The 25,295-nt window shown below is 36.5% G+C and overlaps 3 protein-coding genes across 5 annotated transcripts; 2 read left to right on the top strand and 1 right to left on the bottom strand.

Annotated features, from left to right (window-relative positions):
- Positions 1-1,982: 1,982 nt before the first annotated feature.
- Positions 1,983-10,247, top strand: RB195_004221 (uncharacterized protein; the record flags this gene model as incomplete). Of its 2 annotated transcripts, XM_013449667.2 has the most annotated exons (12): positions 2,658-2,764; positions 2,847-2,958; positions 5,211-5,304; positions 5,363-5,490; positions 5,683-5,765; positions 5,852-5,934; positions 7,066-7,178; positions 8,439-8,533; positions 8,601-8,718; positions 9,692-9,823; positions 9,916-10,032; positions 10,134-10,247. In XM_013449667.2, the coding sequence occupies 12 exons, from the start codon at positions 2,658-2,660 to the stop codon at positions 10,245-10,247; spliced, it is 1,296 nt and encodes a 431-aa protein (XP_013305121.2). The 2 variants fall into 2 exon arrangements, with proteins under 2 accessions (XP_064033240.1, XP_013305121.2); XM_064180841.1 differs by lacking the exons at positions 5,683-5,765; positions 5,852-5,934; positions 7,066-7,178 and adding an exon at positions 1,983-2,098 and having other exon boundaries at positions 2,639-2,764.
- A 1,241-nt stretch (positions 10,248-11,488) lies between these two features.
- Positions 11,489-16,102, bottom strand: RB195_004220 (uncharacterized protein; the record flags this gene model as incomplete). The annotated part of the gene is made up of 9 exons (XM_064180831.1): positions 11,489-11,575; positions 11,748-11,849; positions 11,907-12,110; positions 12,190-12,267; positions 12,361-12,525; positions 13,548-13,709; positions 13,964-14,058; positions 14,391-14,565; positions 16,004-16,102. 9 exons carry the CDS (start codon positions 16,100-16,102, stop codon positions 11,489-11,491), a joined length of 1,167 nt encoding a protein of 388 aa, XP_064033239.1.
- A 3,736-nt stretch (positions 16,103-19,838) lies between these two features.
- On the top strand, positions 19,839-21,190 carry RB195_004219 (uncharacterized protein; the record flags this gene model as incomplete). Of its 2 annotated transcripts, XM_064180822.1 has the most annotated exons (4): positions 19,839-19,904; positions 20,104-20,200; positions 20,896-21,023; positions 21,095-21,190. In XM_064180822.1, the coding sequence occupies 4 exons, from the start codon at positions 19,839-19,841 to the stop codon at positions 21,188-21,190; spliced, it is 387 nt and encodes a 128-aa protein (XP_064033238.1). The 2 variants fall into 2 exon arrangements, with proteins under 2 accessions (XP_064033238.1, XP_013305123.2); XM_013449669.2 differs by lacking the exon at positions 19,839-19,904.
- Positions 21,191-25,295: the final 4,105 nt, after the last annotated feature.

Here is a 25,295-nt window from a genome sequence, read left to right as displayed (position 1 = left end):
TTGAGAATTTATGTACAAGCTGTGGATTACAAACGACCAACAATGAAGATCAATAAATAGATTTCAATCAAATTTTTTTTTTTGCTGAAAAAAAACTGTTTCCCTTTCCCAACATTTTATGGTGTGCTTTGATCAAGCACAGAATTTCTTTGACTTACTTGTGATTCTTAGTTTTTCCTCAGTTTCAACAAACATACTTTGCACAGGTATTTAGGGAGGAATGCGGCTGATTTCACCGTATTCATAAATATAGGTTTCTCGAAAAAAAAAGGAAAATTACTGCAGTGTTCCGCAAAATTTCAAAAACTTGAAAGAAAAAATACGTAAGTATGTTGAAAAAGATCAGGAGTTTCAGAGAACAGTACATATAAGTTTGGAAATGGAATCTAGCTGATGAGTTTTTTTTTAAATTAAATAATAAATAATTTTTTAATTTTAATTTAAAAAGTTTTAGAGTTAATACTAGAAGTTTTAATTATATCAATTCTATTCAATCGATTTTTCTAATCGTTTCGAGATTTTCTTAACGATAGAAAAAACCCACGCAGCACCAAATTCTCGTCTTTTTTTCCGACGAAAATTTCTTCCTTCCTTCTGCAAACGTGGCCTCTAAGCCTCATTTTTCAACTGTACTCGACAATTCTCGTTTTCTATGAACTTTTCAATTTCAATTCTCTCTTTTTTCCAGTTATTCCCATCAATGACCTTCGATATGCTCGACCTTTGATATTATCGCAATTCATGCCATTTAAGAGCGTTTTTCCATCCTCACTGCATGCTGCAATTTTCACCCATGTTTCTCCTTTTTTTTCTAATTTATTTGTTTGGTCAGTGATCAATTGATGATAATCGCAATCGAACCCATTGTACCTGGTAATAAGACCATTGCTACGGTTTTACGAGTGTATAAATACGTTATCTTATCGTCGTTCAGGAAGAAATCACTTTTTTTGCGGGCATCTCAATCCATTATTTGTAGATTTTAAGTGTAATTGACTCTTAAAAAGTTCATCTTGATTTTTTTTTGTTCATTTTCCAGAAATTTCACTTAAAAACCGGGCTCAGTTGGAATTACAGTATGAATTTAATCAATTCTTACGTCTTTAATTTAATCAATACTTACGTCTTTCGATTCTTACGTCATAAAAGTGGGAAGTATTTTTCAACTGTACGAGTCTGGGCTCGTTTCTGACTGCTGACAAGGATTTGGGATTGTGCAGTAATTTCTGATTTTTCAAAAAAAAAACCTTTTTGAAATTTTTAAACGATATCAAATGTTACTTATCACAAATATAGCTCTAGCCTTGAAAACGCGAATGCGGGGTGTAGCAGACAGATCGCACTTTTTATTAGTACAATTACTATACGTAGTTGTAAAAACTTAGTTTAGAAAGAAGAAAAAAGAAAAAAATCTGGAAAAAAACCTAAAAAAAAACATTTGTTTTCTCTTTTTATTTATTGCAAAAAACATTGGATACACAACTGAAAATTGATATATAGGTTAGGAGTTTCAGTTTTTGAATATCCACAAAGATGACGGCCATCACACTGTGAACATTGAGCTTCTCAGTTCTTTCAGATTCGAGTTTCTCACGAAAATTCTCACCATTTCATATTATTATTACGTTATATTATTATTACATAATTGCTTTAAATTGCATTCTGGTATTATCGCGGATTTTTAATGATTTCTTTTATTAATCTGATCCTTCAAGTCTTTTACTGTTGCTGCTGGCAACTCTTAAAAAAACTTCTGATTTGAGATACCCCTTCAGAAGTAATCACTAACGCTCAGCCTTTCCTATCCCTTTCCTTCCTAACCTTTGAACATCTCATGTCTACTGACGAGGGGGTTACCAAGAAGTTCTTCCACAAGCCTCAATATCTTTTGGCTTATTGTGACCCCATAGTTGTTCCGTCTCTTAGGAGATGAATCTCTTTGTCCGCATAAAATCGTAGAACTAATAAAGAATCGTAGCAGGATGGGTGTAGCTCAGTCGGTAAGAGGTCCACAGCGCGGCCGCACAGTCGATGGTTCGGAACCTCCTGGGGCCAACCAACCAACTCTCTTCGGGGTCGATAAATTGGTACGAAACCTGTTTGCGGGGATAGAAACACTGACTTGATCGTCAGCTTGGCCCCTGCAAGTCATTATATAGGCCAACGAGTGTTTCCAGAACTTCCAAGAATACGAATTGCAATAAAACGCATTGGCACATCCGAAGTGGATTGATACGGTAGTGACTTTACAGACTTTTAAAATCATAGCTTGCTTGGCCCCTGCAAGTTCTGGAAGGTCTCCTGTATTTTGACATAACGCGTAAATGTTACCGTGACTGCTTGACCATTATCATCCTCAGACCGTTCATTTATTTACGCCACAAAACTTTGTTGTTTACCAGTGTAACGCTGCTCGGTCGCTCAACTTCAGACGTTATTGAAGGTGAAGGTTTTCAGCACACAATCCTTGCACCATACAAATTTCTTGGAAAAGTACAGTTTCACTACTTCAACCTGTACAATGTACCGCGTCCCTTGTTGTTTTCTCCCTATTGTTTTTCATCTTCAAAATGATTGTTGATATATAGAGCCTCTGAAGGTCATAAAAATTAAATGATTATTGATTCGACGTTTTCAGCTCCGTTGTTTGTCAACAAATGCCGGCGGTAGAGCAACAACTTGTCGAATGTGTTCATCGTGTTCTTCGAATACCAGAGCCGTGGCGTGTCGGTGTTGTTTCAGGCGAAAACGACAACAATCTTGAGTAAGACTTTTATGAACCACAGTGAATTAAATTTTCAAATATTTTTTTAGGAGCAGTCAGCTAAATTTTTACTTTTTTCCAGATTAGAAGGACAATTCGGAGAATCGACCACGGTAAATTCCATCAAAGGAACCAATTCCATAGAAAATTTTGTGGATCTCGATGTGCTTGTGGTTAACCAGGCACTTGACAAGGTTTGATGTTGTTTGACATATTTAGTTGGGAAAAAATTTGAAAAAAAAATGAAAACTGGGACTAATAAACATATTTCTAGCGAGGGATTTGTTTACACTATTCGTTTCAAGGCTATTCACCTTCTTACACGGGTCTACATAAGTGTTCTTGATTCATTTCAGAACAGTTCATAGTACATATAAGTAGTGTATGATTTTAGTTTTCACTTAATTTTTTGTTATAGTTGTATTTACTATTCATTTTATTTTTTTTAGTGACGTTATGTTATTTTTGTTAGAATTTTTCGCTGAACCAGTAATATTTATAATAATTGAAACCAAAACTAAAAATATTTTATTTATTTATTTATTTATTTATCTATTTATTTATTACGCTATTAGTTATTCATTTTATTCTATTTATTATTTATTATTTATTCTATTGAAAGGCGTGCTAAGAGTAAGAGAATTTTGCACGAAGAATAGGAATTTACGTTTCATTTCTTCGCTAGCCTTTCCTTGCCTCATTTCTTAAATAAATAAATATAATAAATAATTAAATAAATAATTTTTCGCTGAACCAGTAATTTTCAATTGGAACGAAAATTAGCAATATTTAGAACTAAGAATGGGATACCTATTTCCTATTTATTTCTTTAATGGCAACTTTCCTCATTTCTTAAATAAATATGTAAAATTATACATATTAAAGCATTTTTTCGAATCTTACCTAGAATAGAAAAATTCTTCATAGATTTTAGAAGAATGAGGTATGAGTAACCTCTAAGAAGAGGATTCGCCTGCTTTCGACCGTATTTTACCAAGTTTCTTGGGATTTTTTATCCAATTTCACCACATTTTGGTCCCATATTCGCTGTCAATGGACACTTGACTTTTATCAACGAAAAGAACATTAAACAGTTGGGATTTGCAATCACGCTAGCAAAGAAAAAAAATAGATTTTGTTGTTGTCATTCCTGTTTCAAAGAAAAAATAGATTTTGTTGTTGTCATTCCTGTTTTCAAAGAAAAAATAGATTTTGTTGTTGTTGTTTTTGTTCAACGAGAAGATGAAATATTTAAAAAAGTAATGAATATATAATAAAAAAAGTATCATAAAAACAAATTAATAAAATAAAATAATAAAATAATAAAATAATAAAATCCAATGAAAATATAATACAAATAATGTTATATAATGTAGAATGTTAAGAAACAAGATCAATGCATATTAGGTGAACTATAGTGTTAAAACAGTAATAATAGTAGTAACAACCTTTACAACAAATAAAATCTATTTTACTGATGGATTTTACTGCAAAATCTCGGCTTAGAAATCCAGCATCTAGCATTTGTAGTTTTATTTTTTTCGGCCACTTTTATATTTTTCTTAAAATAATCAGCAGATTTGTTGATTTCGAAGACGGTCGGTGCGTCCTTTGGATCGTATTGTAAACTATGCTCGTTTTTCGCGATAGGACACATCAGATAGGTGCGGTCGCGTGTTTTCTGGCGCGATCCACGCTTATCTCTTAGCATGGCACTTCAGAAAACCCATAACCGCATTAATTTGCGATAGAACTTCTTCTCGGACACATCAGATAGGTGTGGGCAGGACGTAAGCCAGAAAAGAAAGCTAGAAAACGGGATCAGGGCGAATAATTACGAGTCGAAAAATCAATAAATACTAAAAAAAAACTAACTAATTCATTCATTTTAATTTAAATTTAGTTTTGAATATATATGAAATTGGAAATTTATAGAAAATTTTCTATGGTTATAAATATTAATATAAAGAATTATATGTGAGATATTAGTAAAATGATAATTTTAAATTCAAAAAAAATACTATTCCAAATGACACTGAAAGTTAGAGATCAAATTTAATGTAGAATTTTTTTCTATTTGTTTCCACTTGAATAAAACATGGCTTTTCTTTTCTTAAAGCACCGTTTGCGTAAGTGAATAGATAAATAAATAAATAAATAAATAAATAAATAAATAAATAAATAAATAAATAAACAAATAAATAAATAAATAATATGCTTACTTGTCATCTAAAATTATAAACTGATCAGGAGTTATTATTATTTCTAGTTATTGAGTTATACCATGATTATTCCTTTGGAAATACTATAGATCAAATAATTTTAAAAAATGTTATTATAAAATAAGTCAATTAAATGGTAAAGGTTCATTTTAACTGTATGATTTGTTATATTCAAACTAATAAACTAATTTCTAATAGTTTTCGTTAAAATCGCGCCTTTACAGGAACTCCAGGATAGCAGTGCCTTGGACAAATTCGTCTCCAACGCTCTGCAATCACTTCGACTGGGCGGAGCATGCGTCATTCGACAGGACCTGAGTATGAAAATAAAATATATAAAATTAGAATTAAAAACTCCGAATTGCAAATTATTCAGCTGCTCTAAACGATCCCAAGAAAGTGGCAAAACTGACTGATTATCTTGACGTTTTTCGGATAGATGAAGGTGGCGAAAAATTCGGATTTTCATTCTATGCGGTGAACGAAGTGGAGGATTCTATTTACGTGAGTTTAGATTTCTCGAAAACTCTGAGATTGACAGATTTTTCCACGTGATTCGGTGTTTTCTAGGAAATTTTCAGGATATTTTAAAGGAAGGAACTTTCCAAATACTATTTTCGGTAGCATAGTAGCCATTTTAAAGATTTGCAGTTTTAAAATTTGTCCTATTTTTTTTTAAATAAGCAGTATTTGTAGGCCCATCAAAACTGGCAGGACTATATCTGGACGTTGACTAAGAAACAGTTCCCAACTACCCAATCTTCTAACATTACCTTCAGGTTGGACCACAAGATCCTATAAAAAAAAAGCTTCTTAAAGAATCGAAAAAAATAATAAGAAGAAAATGAGAAAAATCGTACTCCAGAGATTTCCTGGACAAAACACAATACACTGATACCGGTATTTATGCATACGAATGGATATTTGGGAAGGATTTTATCTCTCCCGGTAAGCATTTTGCAGTTTTTCCCGCAAACATTTCTCTCACAGTTACTTTTAACCCGCTTATGGATACGTATAACAGTAAAACATTATTTAGTAAAAATAAAAATACATTACGAAAAACGTTAACTACTTATGCTAGCAATTTAGTGATGATAAGGTTTATCCATGTAAGGTGCTCAATCCGTAACTGCAAAGTATGAAGAAGTACAATACGGTGCATGGTATTTAAAGGCATCACCCCAAGAAACCTGGCGGGGTATGGGTTTTCGTTGGAGTATACCTGTATCGGGTCGCAGATTATGAATACAGGGGTGGTTCCGCTCATCTCCTCTTGTGTCACTGTAAACGGACGGCTCCGAAACGCTGTTTCTTACGACGTGTTCTATTGCAACGCGCCACCCTTGCCCCCCGCCCCCGCGTGCGATTCGTCGAAAAACGATTCGGGCGCCCCAATGGTCAATTCATTACATTCGACGAATCGCAGGCGGGGGCGGGGCGAAAGAGTGGTTCGTTGTAGTAGAGGACATCGTATGGACAATGACAGACTTTACAGTGATGCAGGTAGAGATCAGCGGAACTACCCCTGTATAAATAATCTACGACCCGATATAGGTATCCATATCACGCCAGATTCCTGGGGTGATGCCTTTAAGAGAAAGTGAATCCTTGTTTGGTCCTTGGTTACAGTAGCGGACCCTGGTGAGGGCATACTCGATTCTTGTTCCTCTTATCCATGCGCTGACTAGTTGTCTTGATGATAAACGTAAGCCCCGCAGATAGCCACAGCCCCGTACGTGGGGCATGGAGCAGACAAAATGACAAAATGTCCTACGGATAGGAATGAAGTAATATTTTGTATTGCCCTTCGGGAGGGAACAAGTATAGCGGTCGGTAAGATGTTCGCCTACAGCTTCATAATCAATGGCTTTACATGACACCCTGATGCCGCTAACCACACCATTCATCCCCTCAGGGTCCATCAATTGGCATCAAAAACTCGTCTGGAAGGATAAAATATTGACTTAAACGTTGACTCCCCGGGTCCAGCGCTGCGCATACGTTCATCGACCTCAAATGATTTTGAATTAAAGTCTAACATGTAGGCGTAAAGATTCTTCATCCACGATCCTTCAGGAGGATGGGATCAGAACTTGAGTATACTGAAGCGTTTTGGATCAATGAAAACTGGTCAGAAAATGTTGGACATCGGAGTGGGGATCGGTGGCGGAGCGAGACAAGCCGCGAGTGTGAGTTCGTAAACGATTATTTTTTAGTTTTATTTTTACTTCAGCACATTATTTTTTATTTTTATTCTAAAAAAAATTCGCATGGGCAATAATTGAGAATGTGCTAAATTTATCGTTTTCAAAAAGCTTACAATTTCGCTGACAACAAAAAAACATGATGTATTTTCCATCAAAATTTCTAACAAAAGTTTTTTGATGTAGTCAGCGCGCGGATTTTCAGCCATCTCATTTTTTTTTCAATTTTCATTTTTTTTTTGTAATGTTATCCGCTTCGCGATCGTAATCATGGCATAACCATACAAAGAAAACTGAAGGGGCAAAAAAATGACGGAAACCACATGTACCCAATTGTTTCACAGAAATTTTACGTATAATTTTTACTATTTCACCTACCCTGTACTATACATAATCCTTTCGAGAAAAAAAAAGAAAAGAAAAGGGAGAGACTCAGCTGTTCTAGTGGTATCTGTTAACGCAAACCCTTTTATAACAAACCTGAGAATGGTTTCCAAAATCCTGGAGATATCTTGTTTCGGCTTAGAATCGCACTTAAACAATCCTATAAACATTCCCACTCAAACTCATTGGTGGAAAATATTTTATCTACTATTACCTATTTAAAGTATTTTTTGATCAACGCTTATTTCCACACATGGGACCTATACGGGACGATTAAAGCACCTAACTGGTCATAATTTTAGTTTATTCGTTGATTCTACGACTGTACTTCATCCAGATCATGTTTTTGATTTTTTGATAGATCATGTTTTTGTTTTTTTTTCTTTGTTTTTTATCCAAAATTCGTAGAATTTCTGTTTTTTTTTTAAATCAGATCACGAAACCATTTTTGGATATTGGGTAGATCTCATTAAGAAGTTGCGGTAGTTCTCTAAGGATATCGCAGGAAAATCTCTTTTTTTTAAATCAGTTAAAACAAAGTAGAGTATTCTTCACCGCGTTTGAGAAGAACATAATTTTATTTTTCCAATTTTTTGCTTAATTTTTTTTAGTTTTTTTTTGTTTGGTCAATTGTAAAACTACTATTTCATGCAGAAAAATATAGGTACAATAAATAAATACCTAATAAAATAATATGTAGGTGTAGAAAAGAAAATTTCCTTTCTCATTTTCTCATCTCCTAGAAGATTAATTCTTCCTCAAAATCCCTCATGAATGTGTGCCCATTTCTACGAATAAAAGTGACTGTTTTCGAAAAAATGAAAAAAATATTGAGGACCAGGATGATTGGAAAAATTTCAGGAATTCGGCCTTCATGTGTGCGGTGTTGATCTTTCGTCAAACATGCTAGCAGTTGCACTGCAACGAATCCAGCGGGATAAGGATTCTCGTGTCACGTGAGTCTCGGAGTTTTTTTTTCGAGGAAAAGCACCTCGGAAACGACGACGAGCGCGCTCGTTTCAGATATGCGATTTGTGACGCAACCGTGTACGATTTCGAACCGGCCTCATTCGATTATGTTTTCTCTCGGGATTGTATACAACATATTGAAAACACCGAGAATCTTTTCAGCAGAATTTATGTAAGACTTTAATATTATACTTCTACAAAGTTCATCAAATTAATTACCAATTTAAATAATTAATTTTAATCAAATTTAATTTTAATCATTCAGTTGATTAAATCAATCATTAGAACTGTTCTTCCTTTCTTTTAATTTTCAATCGATCGATTCTAACGCCAGCGAGAAAAAAAACAGCTAGAAAGCTCCATGAATTTCATAAGCAGAACCACGTATGAGATCTGAATCCAGAGAATTGCGGTTCAGGAAAAAAAAAAGAGAAAAAGATTTGGGGAAGAGAAATAACGAACTCCAGCTTTATATTTCCTTTTTCTTTATTTCCACGTCCAATTTGGATTCTTCATTTTTAAATTTATGATACAGACGATGCTCAAAATTTACAAAACGAAGTAAATGTTAACTCCTTTAGAGATAAATTCTACGATATCGCTCCAGAATTTAAACGCAGAAAAAAGCCTGGAATTAATCGAGAAAAAAAGAAAACAAGAAGAAAAGAAAGAACCGAGAAAAAAGAGTATTGAACTCTCAATTTTAAATCGTAATGGAGATAGTGCTCCAAACATTTCCGCCAGAGTATAGAAAGAATTTTTCCCTTCTAATCACTTGAAAATCTTTCTGTTTGCAACACATAAATGCAGAACCTGTGAGAAACGTAGAAAGTTTAGTTTAGTTTTAAGAGGGAAAAGGTTAGACAACAAAGAAAAAACCTCAGTAGAATTTTTGTAATGAATAATGATAAATTAATAAGAAGAAGACTTAATTAAAAATATTAATAAATCCTAGTTAAAAATTAATGAAAATAAATAAGAAAAATTCCTTCTGTTTAACCATATACACATAAGTAAAGACTCGGTGAGGGAAATAGAAAGCGATGTTTACTTTTTGCAAAGGAAATGATTACACATCATAGGAAAGGTTCAGCAGCGAACGAAAAACCCCGAAAACTGAGAAAAAAGTTGCCTGAATTTTTTAGAGAGCTTTGAAACCCGGTGGAAAAGTCCTGATCACAATGTATGGTGTTGGTTATGGCGAGTTGAGTGAGAATTTCAAGCGCTACGTCGAACAGAGGCAGTATTACCTTAAAAATACCAAACAAATCAGAGAGGTACGGTAATTTGTGACCAACTATCCGTGATTCACCACTTCACAAGTTTTTTTTTCACTATTTCTCAGTGGTAACAGGATTCCTTAATGTAGATAGCTGAGAAAGTTGGATTCACCGATATCGTCGTTGAGAACATGACCGGAAGATTCGAGGAGATCCTTGAAGAGGAACGCCAACGAGTAGAGAACAACAAAGAAGAATTCTTATCGGTTGGGATTCTTTTCTCTTTTTTTTTAATTTTCTTTGCTTTTTTTCTAATTTTGTTAACACAAACACCCATAAACTATGCTGCTAAAATATTTTTTCTCAGAAATTCTCTCAAAACGAATACGATTCGCTTGTGAATGGTTGGAATGCGAAATTACAGTTCATTGCCGACGACAACCATAACTGGAACCTCTTCCTAGCCGTTAAACCTCAATAAATCTACCATTACTTGTTACATTGATAGTTGTTGATAAGATTCCTTCAAAGAAACTACGTTTTGCTAATAAATTGTTGTTATTATTGTAAGTGCTCAAAAAAAGGACGAGTTTCCCTCGAAAATCCAGAATTTTGATTGACATTACCATGAAATTCACTAGGCTCGGATCACTCCATGAAAACATATTGCTAAAAGTGTAAATTACACAAGTATGGCCATTTTCACGCTGAATTCTCCTTGAAATCGTCCTGAAAAACGGCATGGGAAAGTGTCTTCTTAATTTTTCCTACGAGGCACTTTATAACGCCACCTTTGTACGCACGCGTCGATTTCCTCAGTATCCCAGCTATTGGTTTCACTTGAACTGAGGCTATTGAGGAAATATCATTGATTTTTGTCCGCTAGGCTGGCGTACAGGACCGCTCGAGTACAGAGATGACGCGCTATAAGGTGTATCGCAGGAAAATTGTGCAAAACTGCAGTTTCCCACGCTGCCGATTTTTTTCTAGTTCTAGGACGATTAAGGGACACCCTCATACTCGTACTCTGCACCTTCAACTTTATATTTTCTTGTGCCCAGATTCATGAGAGGTGCTGGAAAGGTTTCAACCTTACGGCAAAGTGGACGAGTTTCCCGCGTAAAAATTCATATCCGTGGAATAAGCGAGAAACTTCGTGGAAGTTTGAGGACTCTCGGTTGCCAGATACCATGAAAATGCAAAAACGCTGGCAACCGATTCCTCTCTGTCACAGATCCGGCCCCTGAAGACTTAAACATCGTCAATTTCATGGTATACAGTACTTAAGTCACTGATACATACAGTCGGAGCAAAATGACGTAAAGCTTGGTGCAATTGCGTAAGGTGTTGCGATCGATGTGGGACCCTCGTTGGCTTTAATCGCCACTGTCGAAATAATTAAAGGAACCAAGAGCAGAGAACTCCCACCCATACAATTTCACCAGCTTCAGGTTGTTTTAACCGGAACTGTAAACTTTGACGTATGAAACAAAGTACAATACTTATACATATATTTACTGGTTTAAAAAAATAAACTCGTAAGACAATAAGATTGGTTGATTACGCGAAAATAAACATCTGGTAATACTGTAAGGGGATCGACAGATAACTGGTTAATATGATGATGAGCAGCTAAAACTTGGCAAACACGTTGAGAAAAAAAAGGCTAGAGATAAAATTGAGGATAAAATAATACATGATGATAGTTTATGTCTTTCCATATTACTGCTTTTCTCTGGTTTCTCTGGTAAGCATGCTTGTGGTCCAGGCACTAACTTCGGCAAGACGTTGACGGGCTTCCGACAAAACCTTGAAACAGAGAAATCGCTAAGAAAATCATGCACTGCGCTTAACGGATAGCAAAAAGAAAACAGGATTAAGAAAATGAAAAAACAATGAAAGGGTAAAATAAAGATGAAAACAGGATTAAGAAAATGAAAAAAGAATGAAAGGGTAAAATAAAGATATAACACTGACATACCTCATCTCTAACTTGATAGATATCGTTAGATTCTCCCAAATTCTTGTCTAACTCTTGCAAATAAGTGATAAGGGACTCAACACGGGTTCCATCGCCGAAAATCTGTAAATATTGTCTTATATTGCACTCTTGTGAGATGTGATACACTTAAGGACCTACTCGTTGCCCATTATCCTTCAACTGTTGCAAATTATCCCTCAGTTGAATTGAGGTAGTACGAATACTTTTCATTAGAAGTTCCTCTGGTTTTGTACTGTACTGTTTGGCCTCATTTTCAAAGCGGGTTTTCAAGTCAGAAACAGAAGTAGACAGCTCTTCCACCTTTTCCAAAGCCCATTCTCTTTTTTCACGAACTAAATCAACCTGAAAATTACAGCATTACGCAGAATAAAACGGAAAATAAAGGTGCTAACAATAAAATAAAAGATTTATATGAACATACCAGTATAAAACTTTTGCTGAGATGTTCGAGTAGCGCGTGTAGCTGTGCATTAACCGGATCAATCACATGTGTATGAGCCTGAATTAAGATTAAAAGGGATTTACAGCACAAACAGCAATACAATGTACAATAAGAGATGTGATTCATATTCATATCAAATGGACATGGTACCTTGCTGCTGAGAGCACCAACAATTGTATGAGCCAATCTGGACACTCGATCTTTCACGGAACTATCCGGTACTTCTTCCACTGTCACTCCAAGAGATCGCTCAACAAGCACGCTGACCACATCCAGGAACGCGTTCGTGCTTTCGGCGAGTTTATCCACAGGGATCTTCAAAATTAGAAATATTGGATACAATGGAAGGTTTGCGCACGATAATAATAACACGAGAAATCCTCTGGCCACCCGAAACAAGATCTTAAAGAAGATCCAGAGGCAGCAAAGCGAAAAAGGAAAAAGGAACTGCTCTTATTCACATGTTATCAACGACTGAAATATAACCATTCAAAGTTGCAGGATGTTTTTTTTTTAAATTACGAATGTTAGAAAACAATGGGAGAACAACGTGATCTCCTCCAGACTTCGGCAGCCTCAGACGTTTTTTTTTTAGGTTAACATGATGGATGCACCAAAAACCATCCCGAAACACCAAAAATTTCATGGTGTCTGTGCTTTGAGGACAAAAAGAAATTGAATAAAATGTTACAATGTTACAAATGGAATACAATACAATGTTCACCCACTTCCCTTCCATTCTCAGCCGACGTTCCTTTCTTTTTTCATCTTTTCTTTTGGAATTATCAAACGTCAAACATCTTTGGGACGATGTAATTTTGGACTAATGCGACTAACTTTGGACTAGCTACTATTTACTATGGAGACTTAGTTACTAACTTAGTTACTAAGGAAAGAAGAGATGTCGATAAACGACCTAAGCACCATGTCCTATTCGCTTTTACGACGCTTCAATCCTATCTTTTGTTCGTGGACGTATCAGGTGCGAATTGACTCAGCTATTACGACTGCGACAGCACTAGGCAAGTTTTCTTTCATAACTACAATGATAGAGCACCGTCACCATGAAACGGCTTCATTTAACTAACAAACTTCAGACGTAAACAGTAACTTTACGTACGTTGCTGTCATAGATCTATCTTATATTCCAGTAAATAACAAGGAAAAGAAAAGAAAGCCAAGTTGCGAAAATTATGCCCCAAAATCACATCGAATAGTCAGGCTGTCTACTTTTTTTTTGGTTCTCGCCTACTTTTCTACGACCTGCTGTGTTCCAGAAACTTCTCTTAAAATTTCAAAAAGAAAAATAGTTCTTGAAACTAGTACATTAATTTTACCTGAGCAACACGCTGCCCCTCAGAAATAGCAGACCAGATCTTCTCTTCAACCATTTTCTCAGCATCGCGAACAGAAGCAAGAAAACGCTGGCCAGCGTTTTGTGCTCCCTCGATTGTGTTCAGGAAGAGATTCGCACCTCCAGCGGAAAGGGCCAAGCCTAGCTGTAAATAATTGTATTTTTATGAGAAACTCGCTCAACCTAAGCAGGCACTGGAATGATTTAAAAAAAAAAGGACGTAAACAATTCTCTGAACAAATTTGCACTTTCGCATCAGAATTGTCGGTTTTGTGGCACACCTGGGTGTTTTCGAATAAATAAATCACTCTACACAAACAGGAAAGTGCATGAATCCTTTCGGGGGGAAAAAATTGCAAGAACAGGTACCATACCGTACTCAATTATTAGGACCCTCACCTGAGTTGCAACAACGGCCGCTCCAAGGCCAACAGTACCACCTTGGACTGCGACATTCTTCGATGTTTCCACAGCGTACATTGTTTTTTCTTTGCCTAAAGAAGATTTAGATCGTCTGAGATCCCAGAAAGGGTTCAGATTTTAAAAAAACAACATAAGTATAGTGCCAAATGTCCCTTTTTTTCATGTGATGTGCCTCAAAGGAAGTCGATGCGATCACGTGATCACGCGATTTGGCGTTCGACTACTACATCAAAAAAAGGAATGCATTCTAAAACATTAGAATTGTTCGGCACTTCAAATATTACGTCAAAGTTCTCAGTTAGTAGCTCCTGCTACTTTGTATATCAAGAAACAGTGGTTATTTCTTCTTACAACCTTCTAAGAATACAAAACCAAATTTCGAATTCTTAAGCATAATTCAAACCTGTGTTATATGCAGAAGCTACGGCTTCTTTTGGACGGACATAGTAATTCTGATGAGCATCCATTGCCTTCTGAGTAGCAGCTTGTGCTACAGTGGAAACACCGGACTCAACGCGATCCAAAGTAGATTCAAGCAATTTGTTGCTGTGTTTTGTCCAGTCATATGTCGCGATTGCCTGAAGTTAAGGAAATTCGTAATTAGAACCCAAAGGTACAGGAAATAATTATGGAAACTCCTAAGGGAAAGGGTGGAGAAGCACGTAATTGTGTCAAGAACAATTTTAATTGGTGACAATAAGTATGATGCACCAAGTGTTTTTGAAATCACATCGCAGAAATCTACACTGCTGCACTTCACTGCTTTACTAATTCGTCAATAAAAACGCAGTAGAGAAAAGGGCGTCAAAATGTATCTGTCTATCTGAAAAGTTCACCAAAAATTAGCGGAAGGAAGTATGGGGATCCATTGAAACATACTCGCGACATTCCATGCTTCACGCAAAGAAGGATCTACCTTTAAAAAATAATAAAAAGACTGCATTAAACTGCAAAATAAGAACTAATTAATAATATCTCTATTTTGAATTATAGATGAAATGGAAATATTACGAAAATACTCGCACCGCTGCGATGGGTGCTAGCAAGGGTTCCCAATCGATCCCAAACGCTACGCTGAACCGTGCCGCTTCGAGCACACCCGCCTACGCAAATGCACTAAGCACCAGATCGTTTCGACATGACTCTGTATATTTAGGTTGCGCAAATGCACCCTAAAAAATTTTGCGTCCTTGCTATGATTTAAGTCAACAAACGATGTCTCATAGCCACTGTGGTATGAGGTGATCGACGAACCCTTACACATCAACACCCCTCCGTAACCTGTTCACGTCCTACCACGACCATAACGTTTTTGAAATTGACAGATGTACAAAAGTCAAGAAGAAATTTTCTATAAATTTCAACAATCCCAACACATGGAATTCAGTTGGTGCTTTCAATACATTTGAAGGTAAAATGTGCTGTGCACAAGCCGAAATTTTTGTAAGAAAGAAGCGAGTGTAGTCACATTAATGTATTTAAGTTCACAGCACTTTACTGGCTCCAATATCTCCGTCCAGGTCTTATCTAATTTTCCATGAAACATTGCACTTTTTGCAGAAGTGGCCATGTCTTCCCACTTAAAGGCAGCACACCACGAATCTGAGATGGTGCAGATTTCAGGTGGAGTATTCGTATACGGGATGGGAGACTATGTAGAGGGGGGTGATTCCGTCCATTTCTTCCTAACTGCCGTAAAAAACGGCCCGGAAGATGCGGCGCTACCCAGGCTGGCGCGCTCCAGTCAAACTCCCTGTGGAAAATAGTGCGCCAGAACGCCTGAAGCCGTGTCTTCCGGGCCGTTTTTTACGGCAATTAGGAAGAAATGGACGGAATCACCACCCTCCCCATAGTCTCCCATCCCGTATACGAATACTCCACCTGAAATCCGTACCACCTCAGATTCGTGGAGTGATGCCTTTAAGAAAAACAATCTTCAAAGCTCATCTATAATGTTTTGAGAAAAAGATTCCCCTGAAATTCGAATAAACAGAGAGATGTTCTGAAAAAACCTACTTGTTGAATCCAAGGATTCTGCATTAAGTAGGAATAGTAGTCCGAATAGTTGTATTCGGGTTTTGTTCCGCCGTGTGGAACGTTCTCATCGGTTTGCATGATCGATTCACTGAAAGTCTTATCAAATAGCTGAGCTATTAACAAATCCACACGATGGGACGAAAAAATACGGCACTGGAAGAATTTCGTGAGAGAAAAGCGCTAAGGCCAATGACCATGATGCAAAAGACGTCCGACGTCCAGCGGCACAGTGGTCTGACGTCCATTAGAACGTTCGCCGAGAGAGATCGATATCGGGAAGAACGAGTGGTGTAAACAGTGATCAAACAAGGACAATAACACTGCTACTGGCTACTGTAAGGCAAAAGTATAGTTGTACAGTTGGGAAGTATACAATACAGTAAAGAAAAATCATTGTTCGTTCTAAGAATTTTATCTTTAGAGAGAATTAGAGTAGAATTTACCCAAATAATAAACTAATATCCCAGTCAAAGAGAAAAATCCAGTGAGTAGTTGTCCTTGACCGGATCCGGGAAACAATCGCTGTGTCGTCAAAGTGCTTTGACGGGGGGGGGGGTTTAAATACGGGTACCCGGGCGCCACGGGTCAAAGTACATCGATGTTTCGACACTCGAGACATGCACCGTCATTCCTGGATTCGTGCCAAGCCGCCGATTTGTTTACGATCACATCTCAATGAGCGATCAAATCCACTGGAAAAAAAGGTGAATAGCAAGCGGATCACGTAACCTCTGTAACCTCTGAGTCGAAATAAATAAATCAAAGATTATTAGCGATTGAACGCGGGAAATACTCAGGATTCTACGGGACAACAATGCCTTATCGAAGCACGAAGCAATCTACTGATAAATGAACACGGTGACTATTAGTACTAGTTGCACGTAAAAACCACTACTATTCCACGCAGGACCATCGCATCGAACGGGAAACCTCGAAACGAGAGGAAAATAACAACCGGAGTGTGAAGTAGTCGACCGAGTTCGATCGTTCGAACACTGCCGCACGGCGACAGAACGAGGATCGGTGGGGGTGGGTGGGTGGTGGAGGGTTTTTTTTTAGGAGTATCGACGTTTTCCTATGGATTTGATTTTTGACCACCCTATACGGACCGAATACAAACCACAAACATCGTAGTTGTTACACAACTCGTTGTTTTTCGGCAGCTTCTAGTTTCTATCGTCTCCATTACAGTAAGAATTTTCCAGTAACCAATTTCTATGTTTAAATCAATCCCCGAACGGAACCCTCATCAAATGATCACTCAATTTGGTCAAAAATCAAGTTCACGGATCTATCGACCACGTATTCAATCAACTTGATTCTGGACTAAATTGACCGGTAATTCTGGTCAGGAACCCAGCCGTGGACATGAAAAACCTACCGTAAACATCTTGCTGAACCTCCGATGACAAAGACGAAAGTGCAGAAAACATTGCGTTGTGTAATAGCTGGGCTGAGCACACGAATGACGACCAAATGGCTACGTTGTAGTCGATCACGGTTCCCTGATCCTGCAGGTTCTGGAAGTTTCTTCCGCGCAGTTGTTTGCAGCAAATTGGACCTTTTTTAAGCAAATCCTAGAACTGGACTAATAGAGAATCCAACTGGGACCTACGAACACTGTCACGTAGAGCAGGGTGTCAGTCCTGAAGTGAAACTCTTGTTTAAAGGCATCACCCCACGAATCTGAGGTGGTGGAGATTTCAGGTGGAGTATTCGTATACGGGATGGGAGACTACGGAGAGGGGGTGATTCCGTCCATTTCTTCCTAATTGCCGTAAAAAACGGCCCGGAAGATGCGGCGCCGCACAAGACTGGCGCGCTCCAATCGAACCTCTTGTACAAAATGGTGCGCCAAAACGAATGAAGCCGTATCTTCCGGGCCGTTTTTTACGGCAATTAGGAAGAAATGGACGGAATTACCCCCCTCTCCGTAGTCTCCCATCCTGTATACGAATACTCCACCTGAAATCTCCACCACCTCAGATTCGTGGGGTGATGCCTTTAAAGCAACCTAGAACTGTATCTTTATTTTGCTTGTCAATTGTATTTTATCTGTCTTCTTTTCTATTGTTACTTCTAGACGGGACCTCTTAGGTTTTTCAGCATAGTTCCTAATCTGGAAAAAAACACTTCGTAAGAATGTTGAAACAGGAATCCCATGAACAAAACAACCGTGTCCTAAACAGTTTGTCATTTGATAGCATAGCATTATTTGCGATATTTACGGTTAATTGTTGTGGAATCAAAGTAAATAAATATAGCAAATATCAACAAGGTTAAGAAAAACTATGTGTTTCTATGTTGACGATGCAACTACTGAGAACTTATGTACATTTTTGTCTGCGTCGTAGGGATAGAAATTCTTTTTCTTCATCCAAAAAAGCATGATTTCACCTCTACCACACTTTATTTATTTAGAAAGAACCAAAAAGAAGTAATGCACTACAATTTATTACGTTTAATTTATTTATTAGGCAAACTCTCTTTTTCTCTTTTTCTTTCTTTTTTTTCGTTTTTCACTCATTCATTTTTCATTTCAACCAAGCAATATCGGAAGACATTGGATAATCATTCTCTCATAAATCATTCGAAAATTTTTTCATGTCCTTCAGTCTTTGTATATAGCTCCTAATTCGTGTAATTTTGCGTACAAGCTCTCGCAACTTTGTGTGAAGTCACGGAAACATCATCACAAAAATCATAGAGACAGAATCTGATTCTAATTAGAAGCATAGTAGTCAGACCATGGAGTGTCTTTTTTGTGGAGTTCTGTCAGAATCGTGTCCTACTACATTACGAAATATTTTTATTTAATCAACGCTGACTCATACCGCTAACAAACAGAAAAAAACTCAAATTATGTTTGAATAGAGTCATACGCCTAGAAACGCAGTTAATTTCGTAAGATTTGTGAGGACGAAAAATTTGCAATATCAGTATGATATTAACTACGGAATACTTTTCAAAAGAGTCCTTCTCTGTATTTTCCGTATTTTTTCTATTTTCATACCTATTTTCTTCCGTATTTTTTCTTCGATATTACGACTTCACCTCAGGAGAGCGTGTACTCTACCTCAAAGCCACTCTTACTTTTACTCTTACTTTTACTCTTGCTCTTTGCTGGTACTACTCGTCCAAATACTTTTCTTTTAGTGCGCATGAAATCTTTATACCTCCGTTAATCGTTAGACCAGCAGCAATTAACGGTGCTTCGGTTGACTGAGCGCTGGTTCTAGACACGAAACGAAAATTATCGCCATAGCTGAGAAAGTAATTACCATTTCGTTTCTTCCGAATAATTATCTAAAACAGCATAAACCATTGACTGTTTCCGTGTAAATGTGGTAGCTTTTCCTAGACTTTTTCCTTTTTTTGTTTCTTTTTTAATTTGGGGAATAAGAATATTTCTTCCGGGTGTTAGAAGTTGGAAGTTAGATATGAAGTACCGATCATCTAGCTAATTTTGAACACTCTTTCTCGACAAATAATATAGTGAAGGGGATCCAGGTCCATTGAGCTCTGTACACCTCTCCAATGTCGTCAATAGCAAAACTTTGTGTGCAGAAGGACGCACGCTTGTCAGCTGACGCAGAGGAAAAAAAGAATTAGGATTGGCTGTAGGCAATCCTTCCTTGTCTCTCTTTTGTCTTGGATTTACGCTTCTCCTTTTTCTTATGCTTTCTTCAAATTCAATTATTTGCAAGTTTTTAATGCTTGAATCAGTCACTGCCTTTTTTAGGTATATGATTATTATTCTTTTTGGTTAAACCATTCTCTTCCTTCCAGCTGATGGTCGACGTTTAATGTTGTTATGCGAGCTTCTCTATTCAAGTTCTCCACTATTTTGATACAGTCAAGATCGGTCACCGTGAGAAAGGTTAGTTCATTCTTTCTAGAAGATTTTCTTTCTAGAAAGCTCTGTCCTTAGGGAGAAAAGTTAGTTACAGTTCAGTTCTGTGGAACGGAAATATCCATCCTGTAGACATTCTCTTTGTGTGCAGAAGGACGCACGCTTGTCAGCTGACGCAGAGGAAAAAAAGAATTTCTTTCAACAAAAGTCGCTTGCATGCTTCCAGATGGCCCAACAAAATGCTGCCGTTTCCGTGGATAAGAATGGTAACATAGTTCTGAGGATATTAGCAAAACCTGGAGCGAAAGTTAGTGCTGTGACAGGTAATTTTTTAATCTCTCAGCTGGGGGAACCCGTCTAACCAAGCCGTATTAATGTAGTGACTCCGTTTTTAAATTCTTACACCATTCCTGACTTGGCATTTCTTTACAAGGCTGTTTTGAGGAACATGGAAGAGAGAATTTTGTCGCCATTAATTGATATTATCAAACAAGAAATAGTTGTGAAATTCTTTCCTGGTGGAGGAATTTTGACTGGGATACGTGGAAATCCTCTACAACTATTTGCTTCCTCTACTACACAGTTAGCTTTCATTTATATTTGACGGCATTTGTAATTTAGTTTAATGGTTTTTTTTTTATTTTGAACTAATTTTCAGTATGATTATGGTACGAATGAGAACGAACGATAAGAAATTATAAAGGTAGTATGTCTTTTCTCCTATTGCTATGCTTGACGATTTGCCGATTTGTTCCCAAGGCGCTTATCACGATTTCGGTAGGGTATATATACATGTCCGAAACTTAATCGTACAATTCGACTACAAAAAAACCCTGGACTTTTTAAAAATCGATTATTAGGATTCTACACATTTGTAAGCCCCCTGTGATGTTTCTAAGAAAGTTTAGAATTCTGCAGAGATGCAGAGAAATGCTGTCTACGCTTCTGGTATACGTACTACAATTAGAAATATGAAAATTCTTGTGCATCGCTGTAAAAGGAAATGTAAAATGTTCAGATGTTGGTGAGTCTGAAATCGGTGTAGCTATAGCTGCTCCACCTCGTGAGGGAGAGGCAAACGAGGAGTTGGTGGATTATATGCGTGGGGTTCTTGGTCTGAAGAAGAGCGAACTATCTCTTGATAAGGTAGGTTCATCAATGCACTACGATAGCAGTAGCAATCGCATCTCAATGACCGGCCCTTTGATAACAAACAGGGTGGGAAATCACGCTCGAAGACCCTGCTTATCACGTCATCTCGGATATCATCAGAACAAGTTGTTTCCAAACTGCAAGCAGCTGCTGAATCATAGTGTTTTTCACATTGTTTTTTTTCTCGTTGATTTATTTTATGTGATATTTGTACATTGTTGCTATCACCACAGATTTAGTTTTAATCTGCAAGTTATCACGGCGGGTATTCTCGCACCACTTGATTTATGATGCCTGTTGTCCTCTCTCGTAATTGTTTGTCATCGGCCGAAGCTATTGATTCTGCTGTTGGAGGTAGAGGTTGCATTTTCTTGTTGCTCGTCTTTTTTTTCACGTGATCCTTGGAACCGTGTCGTTTTTTTTCATCTTACTCTTATTACTACGTTTCGTTTGGCTTCATTTGTTCTCTTTGTCGTTTTATCATTGAGTTCTACAGGATTTACATGATTTGAAATACTTTCTGGCTCTATTGTAAAGACTGGAATAGTTGTTGTTTACAGAGACAGTTTGCAGAGATTTTTCTTAAACTAATAATTGTATACAAAATTATATTAACTAGAAGTAAAGCTATTATGGAAACACCCTTTCTTAGTATTTACTTTGCAGTACCTGTTGGTTCATTAGGCTGTGGATTAGAACGCTTTTCCTTATTTCCGTTGTTTTCTGAAGTACAGACTGGTGGCTTATATACGCGTTGGATTAGGTTTACATAAGTCGCCTAAAGTATCCTAGAACCGTAAGAATTGGGTCCCAGCTCTTAAGTTCACAACAAGGAAGCGGAAAAGTAAGAAGATCTAAATGTATCGGAGCAGAATGTGTTTCGGTGCTATCTCAACAATAGAAGGAGAAGGGCTGAAACGGAAAAGGAGTACATATTGAATGAATCGGAAGGATCACTGTAAATTCCCTCGAATAGAGTATTGTATGGGGAAAATATGATAAACATACTGCGGGTGGATTCTCGCTGCTTCTAATCGATTAGACAAATGAAATACTTATTAGCAATCTCTATCTTAGACCACTAAACTGCTTCCTCTGTCACATTTGGTTCTTTTTGCGCTTTAGCCGTGCTTAAGATACGTCCATATTTAGTTAGTCGTTATCTTGTTCATTTATATACGCTCTAAACAAGCGAATGAAACTTTCGGCGTGAAAACTTTTTGAAACGTAGAAATGTTGCAATTTAACGACAATTATTGGAAGCTGCACCACCAAAAAACTGAGCTGGAGAGCGTGGATTTTTTGAGTACCTTTGCGGAAACCTTCGGCGTTTGATTCTCTGCAGAAGTAGTAGACAGAGTTCAAGATATGAGGGTTCAGTGAATTCGAGTAATAATAAAATATGAAAGTAATAAAAGTGAAGAGTAAAAGAGAATAATAGAATTAATATAAAAGTGTTAAAAGTAAAAATAATAATAAATATCTGAAATAGTGCATCTATTAGTAGCTCTCCGTCGTCTTCGTCCTCCTCGTTCGAATTCGTCCGAAAAAGAATAGCGGCTCTTTTCTTCCTTCATCTTTCTTCCTATTTTTTTTTTCTTACGCCTTCAAACATATTTACAAATTTTATTCATTACTATCTTTAATTCGTCATTCTCTAATGAAGCAGCGCGTGGACCTCTCGTTTACAATCACTAATATAATTCACAAATATTATAGCTAGAAAGCGAAAAAAACCTCCTACAAATCCAAGGATCGGATGGAGAACAGCATCAGCCTGATCATTTCCTCCAGCGAAACAACGTTTTACTTATCCGATTGAATGAATGGGATTGTTGTGGATTTTATCATTTATATAGGTGCAAGAAACTGTTCTGTGTACGAATTTTATCAACAGTCTACCTCAAGCGCTCTCCTTCCTTCATTCGTAGCGGTGTAAAGAGTTGCATCGTCCGATGAACTGATCACATGCTTCTTCTCCATCAAATTCTCGGATGTATAAAGAGAATGTTCTGCGTTCATGCTCATATTCTAAAAAAAGCTACGTCCCCAAGTATGTTTACTACTGGAGAGGAACGACCCCTATCGAAAACGACCGCGAACGCTCCCTTTAAGCTAATAAACACTATTTACACAACATTTTTGCAATAAACAACAGACTTCACACGCATTGTTCTTGGGAGCATTGTCAAACACAAAAAAAAACAAAAACGTATAAACAAAACAGAAGGAAAACAGGCCTCCATTTACTCACCTGCAGTGATCTCCTTTATATGAGAAGTAGATGGTTGGCAGTTCCCTGTAAAATATTTCCATTTACAATCTAATGACTGGTTGTCACTTAAAAACTTCTGGAATTAATTTTGAAAAAGAAACATTTTTTGAAAACAAACGAAACAAACAACAAACAAACAACAAACGAATAAATGTGCATTTTTTAAAGGTGGAACGTACATAGTGCCATTTGCTAAGAAAAATTGATCCGTTTGATTTTCATGACATCCGTAGATCACAGCGAAAACGAAAAAAAACGTAAATTAGATTTTAAATTTTTTTTTAGAAATTAGATTCACACAATTTGTCTTTTGGAACTTTAGCAGCTATTTCCATAGAAAATTTATTTATTATTTATTTGTATATATTTTATATTTGTTATTATTTATTTATTTATTGTTTATTTATTTATACGTATATATTCATATTATTCCGTACATCACAGCGTAGCCAAAAAAACATGATTTTTTTTATATAAGTAAATAAAATATGATTATATAAATATAATTAAATATAATAAATAGTATAATTATATAAATAAATAAATACAAATATTTTTTTCATAAATCTTATAAAAAATTATATACTATTGTTTATCTATTTATTACGATTTGCATATATGTGTAATTAGTAGATATTTATTAATTCATTAATGATTCAATAATATTTATGTATATAAATCATTTATTTTGTTTTTGTCAGTAAGAACTACACCCCGACAAATAGTTTCTGATGTTTTTCTACCAATTCGATGAATTGTCGGTGATGTAGGAGGTGAATGATCACACAAGATCAAATCGATGATTATCGATTTGACCTCGTAATCACCTCCTCCTCACCAGAGCCGCCGATCTGACACAGACTGTTGGACTCTTTTCGCCTTAGCCCATGACTCGCTAGTATTTCTATTGTTTCATTCGATGTTTATTTAATTTAAATTCGAAAAAAATTCTCAGGTTCCCCCTTCACTTTCTCCATTCCTCCTTCTCTCTTTCGAGTCGTTGTCCTCTTTGAGGACTTCTCTACATTGACTCACTACATTAGATAAATTAATTATTTGATAGATTAATCCTGGGTTTTTTTTGGGAAATTGAAAAATAGTTGAAGAAGAATATATTAAAAAACAATAATTATCAATATAAAGAGGGATAAAAATAGCAATAGTAATAATAGTTAATAATATAAATAGAAATAAAAGTAGTTTTTTGCTCTTCATGTTTTTATTTCTATGATTAACCACTGTATCTTTCCTATATAGCTAAATTGTCCCACGAATATTCTTTGAAATTTGAAAATGAACGGGAGGAGCTGAGCTAAATCCCCCCCCCCCCCAGCACTGCTGCTGCTGCTGGATATATCCCTTAATTTCAATTCCGGAAAGAACGCTCTTGACTTCCCATCCGCTCAGGATTTCCATTTCTCTCACTCTTCTGGGCTGTTTTCCTGTTTAACGCCCACTATTCATTCTAAAAGATTAATGGAGCTTTCCGGGAAATGAAAATTCCCCCATTTCTTCGGTTTTTACTGTAATGATTAACGAGGGCATCTTTTTCTTCTTTTGAATTTTAATCCATGGATATTCTCTGAAGGGTGCAAGATAAGTTGAGGTTTCCTTTAGCACTTGCACTGCTGCCTTTGGACGTAGGTCCAATCCAATGGATTAAAAATTTTCAACATATCTTTTTGTTCACTGGCTGGGCTTCACTGCTGGATTCTACTTTGAAATTTGCACAAAAACAATTTTTAAACTATTTTTTAAACTATTGAAGCGCTTCTTGAAAAAAAGATGAGAACTTCTCCCATTTCATGTCATTTCCTCTCAAATATGTATATTCCAAGGAATTTTTCGCTGAGTTCTCTTAATGTTCCTCTAACGTTACATAGAGGAGGTTTTTTTAATAAAATTCAATATTTATGAATTGATCGACAGACATTTTGCAGCAGAGAACACATTGAGCAATTTTTGAGAAAATTTATTTTCAAGTTGAGGTG

Source organism: Necator americanus, chromosome I, assembly GCF_031761385.1.
Source record: "Necator americanus strain Aroian chromosome I, whole genome shotgun sequence".
NCBI lineage: Eukaryota > Metazoa > Nematoda > Chromadorea > Rhabditida > Ancylostomatidae > Necator > Necator americanus.
The sequence above is the reverse complement of the archived record's forward strand: the minus strand, read 5'-3'. Positions and strand labels throughout refer to the sequence as shown.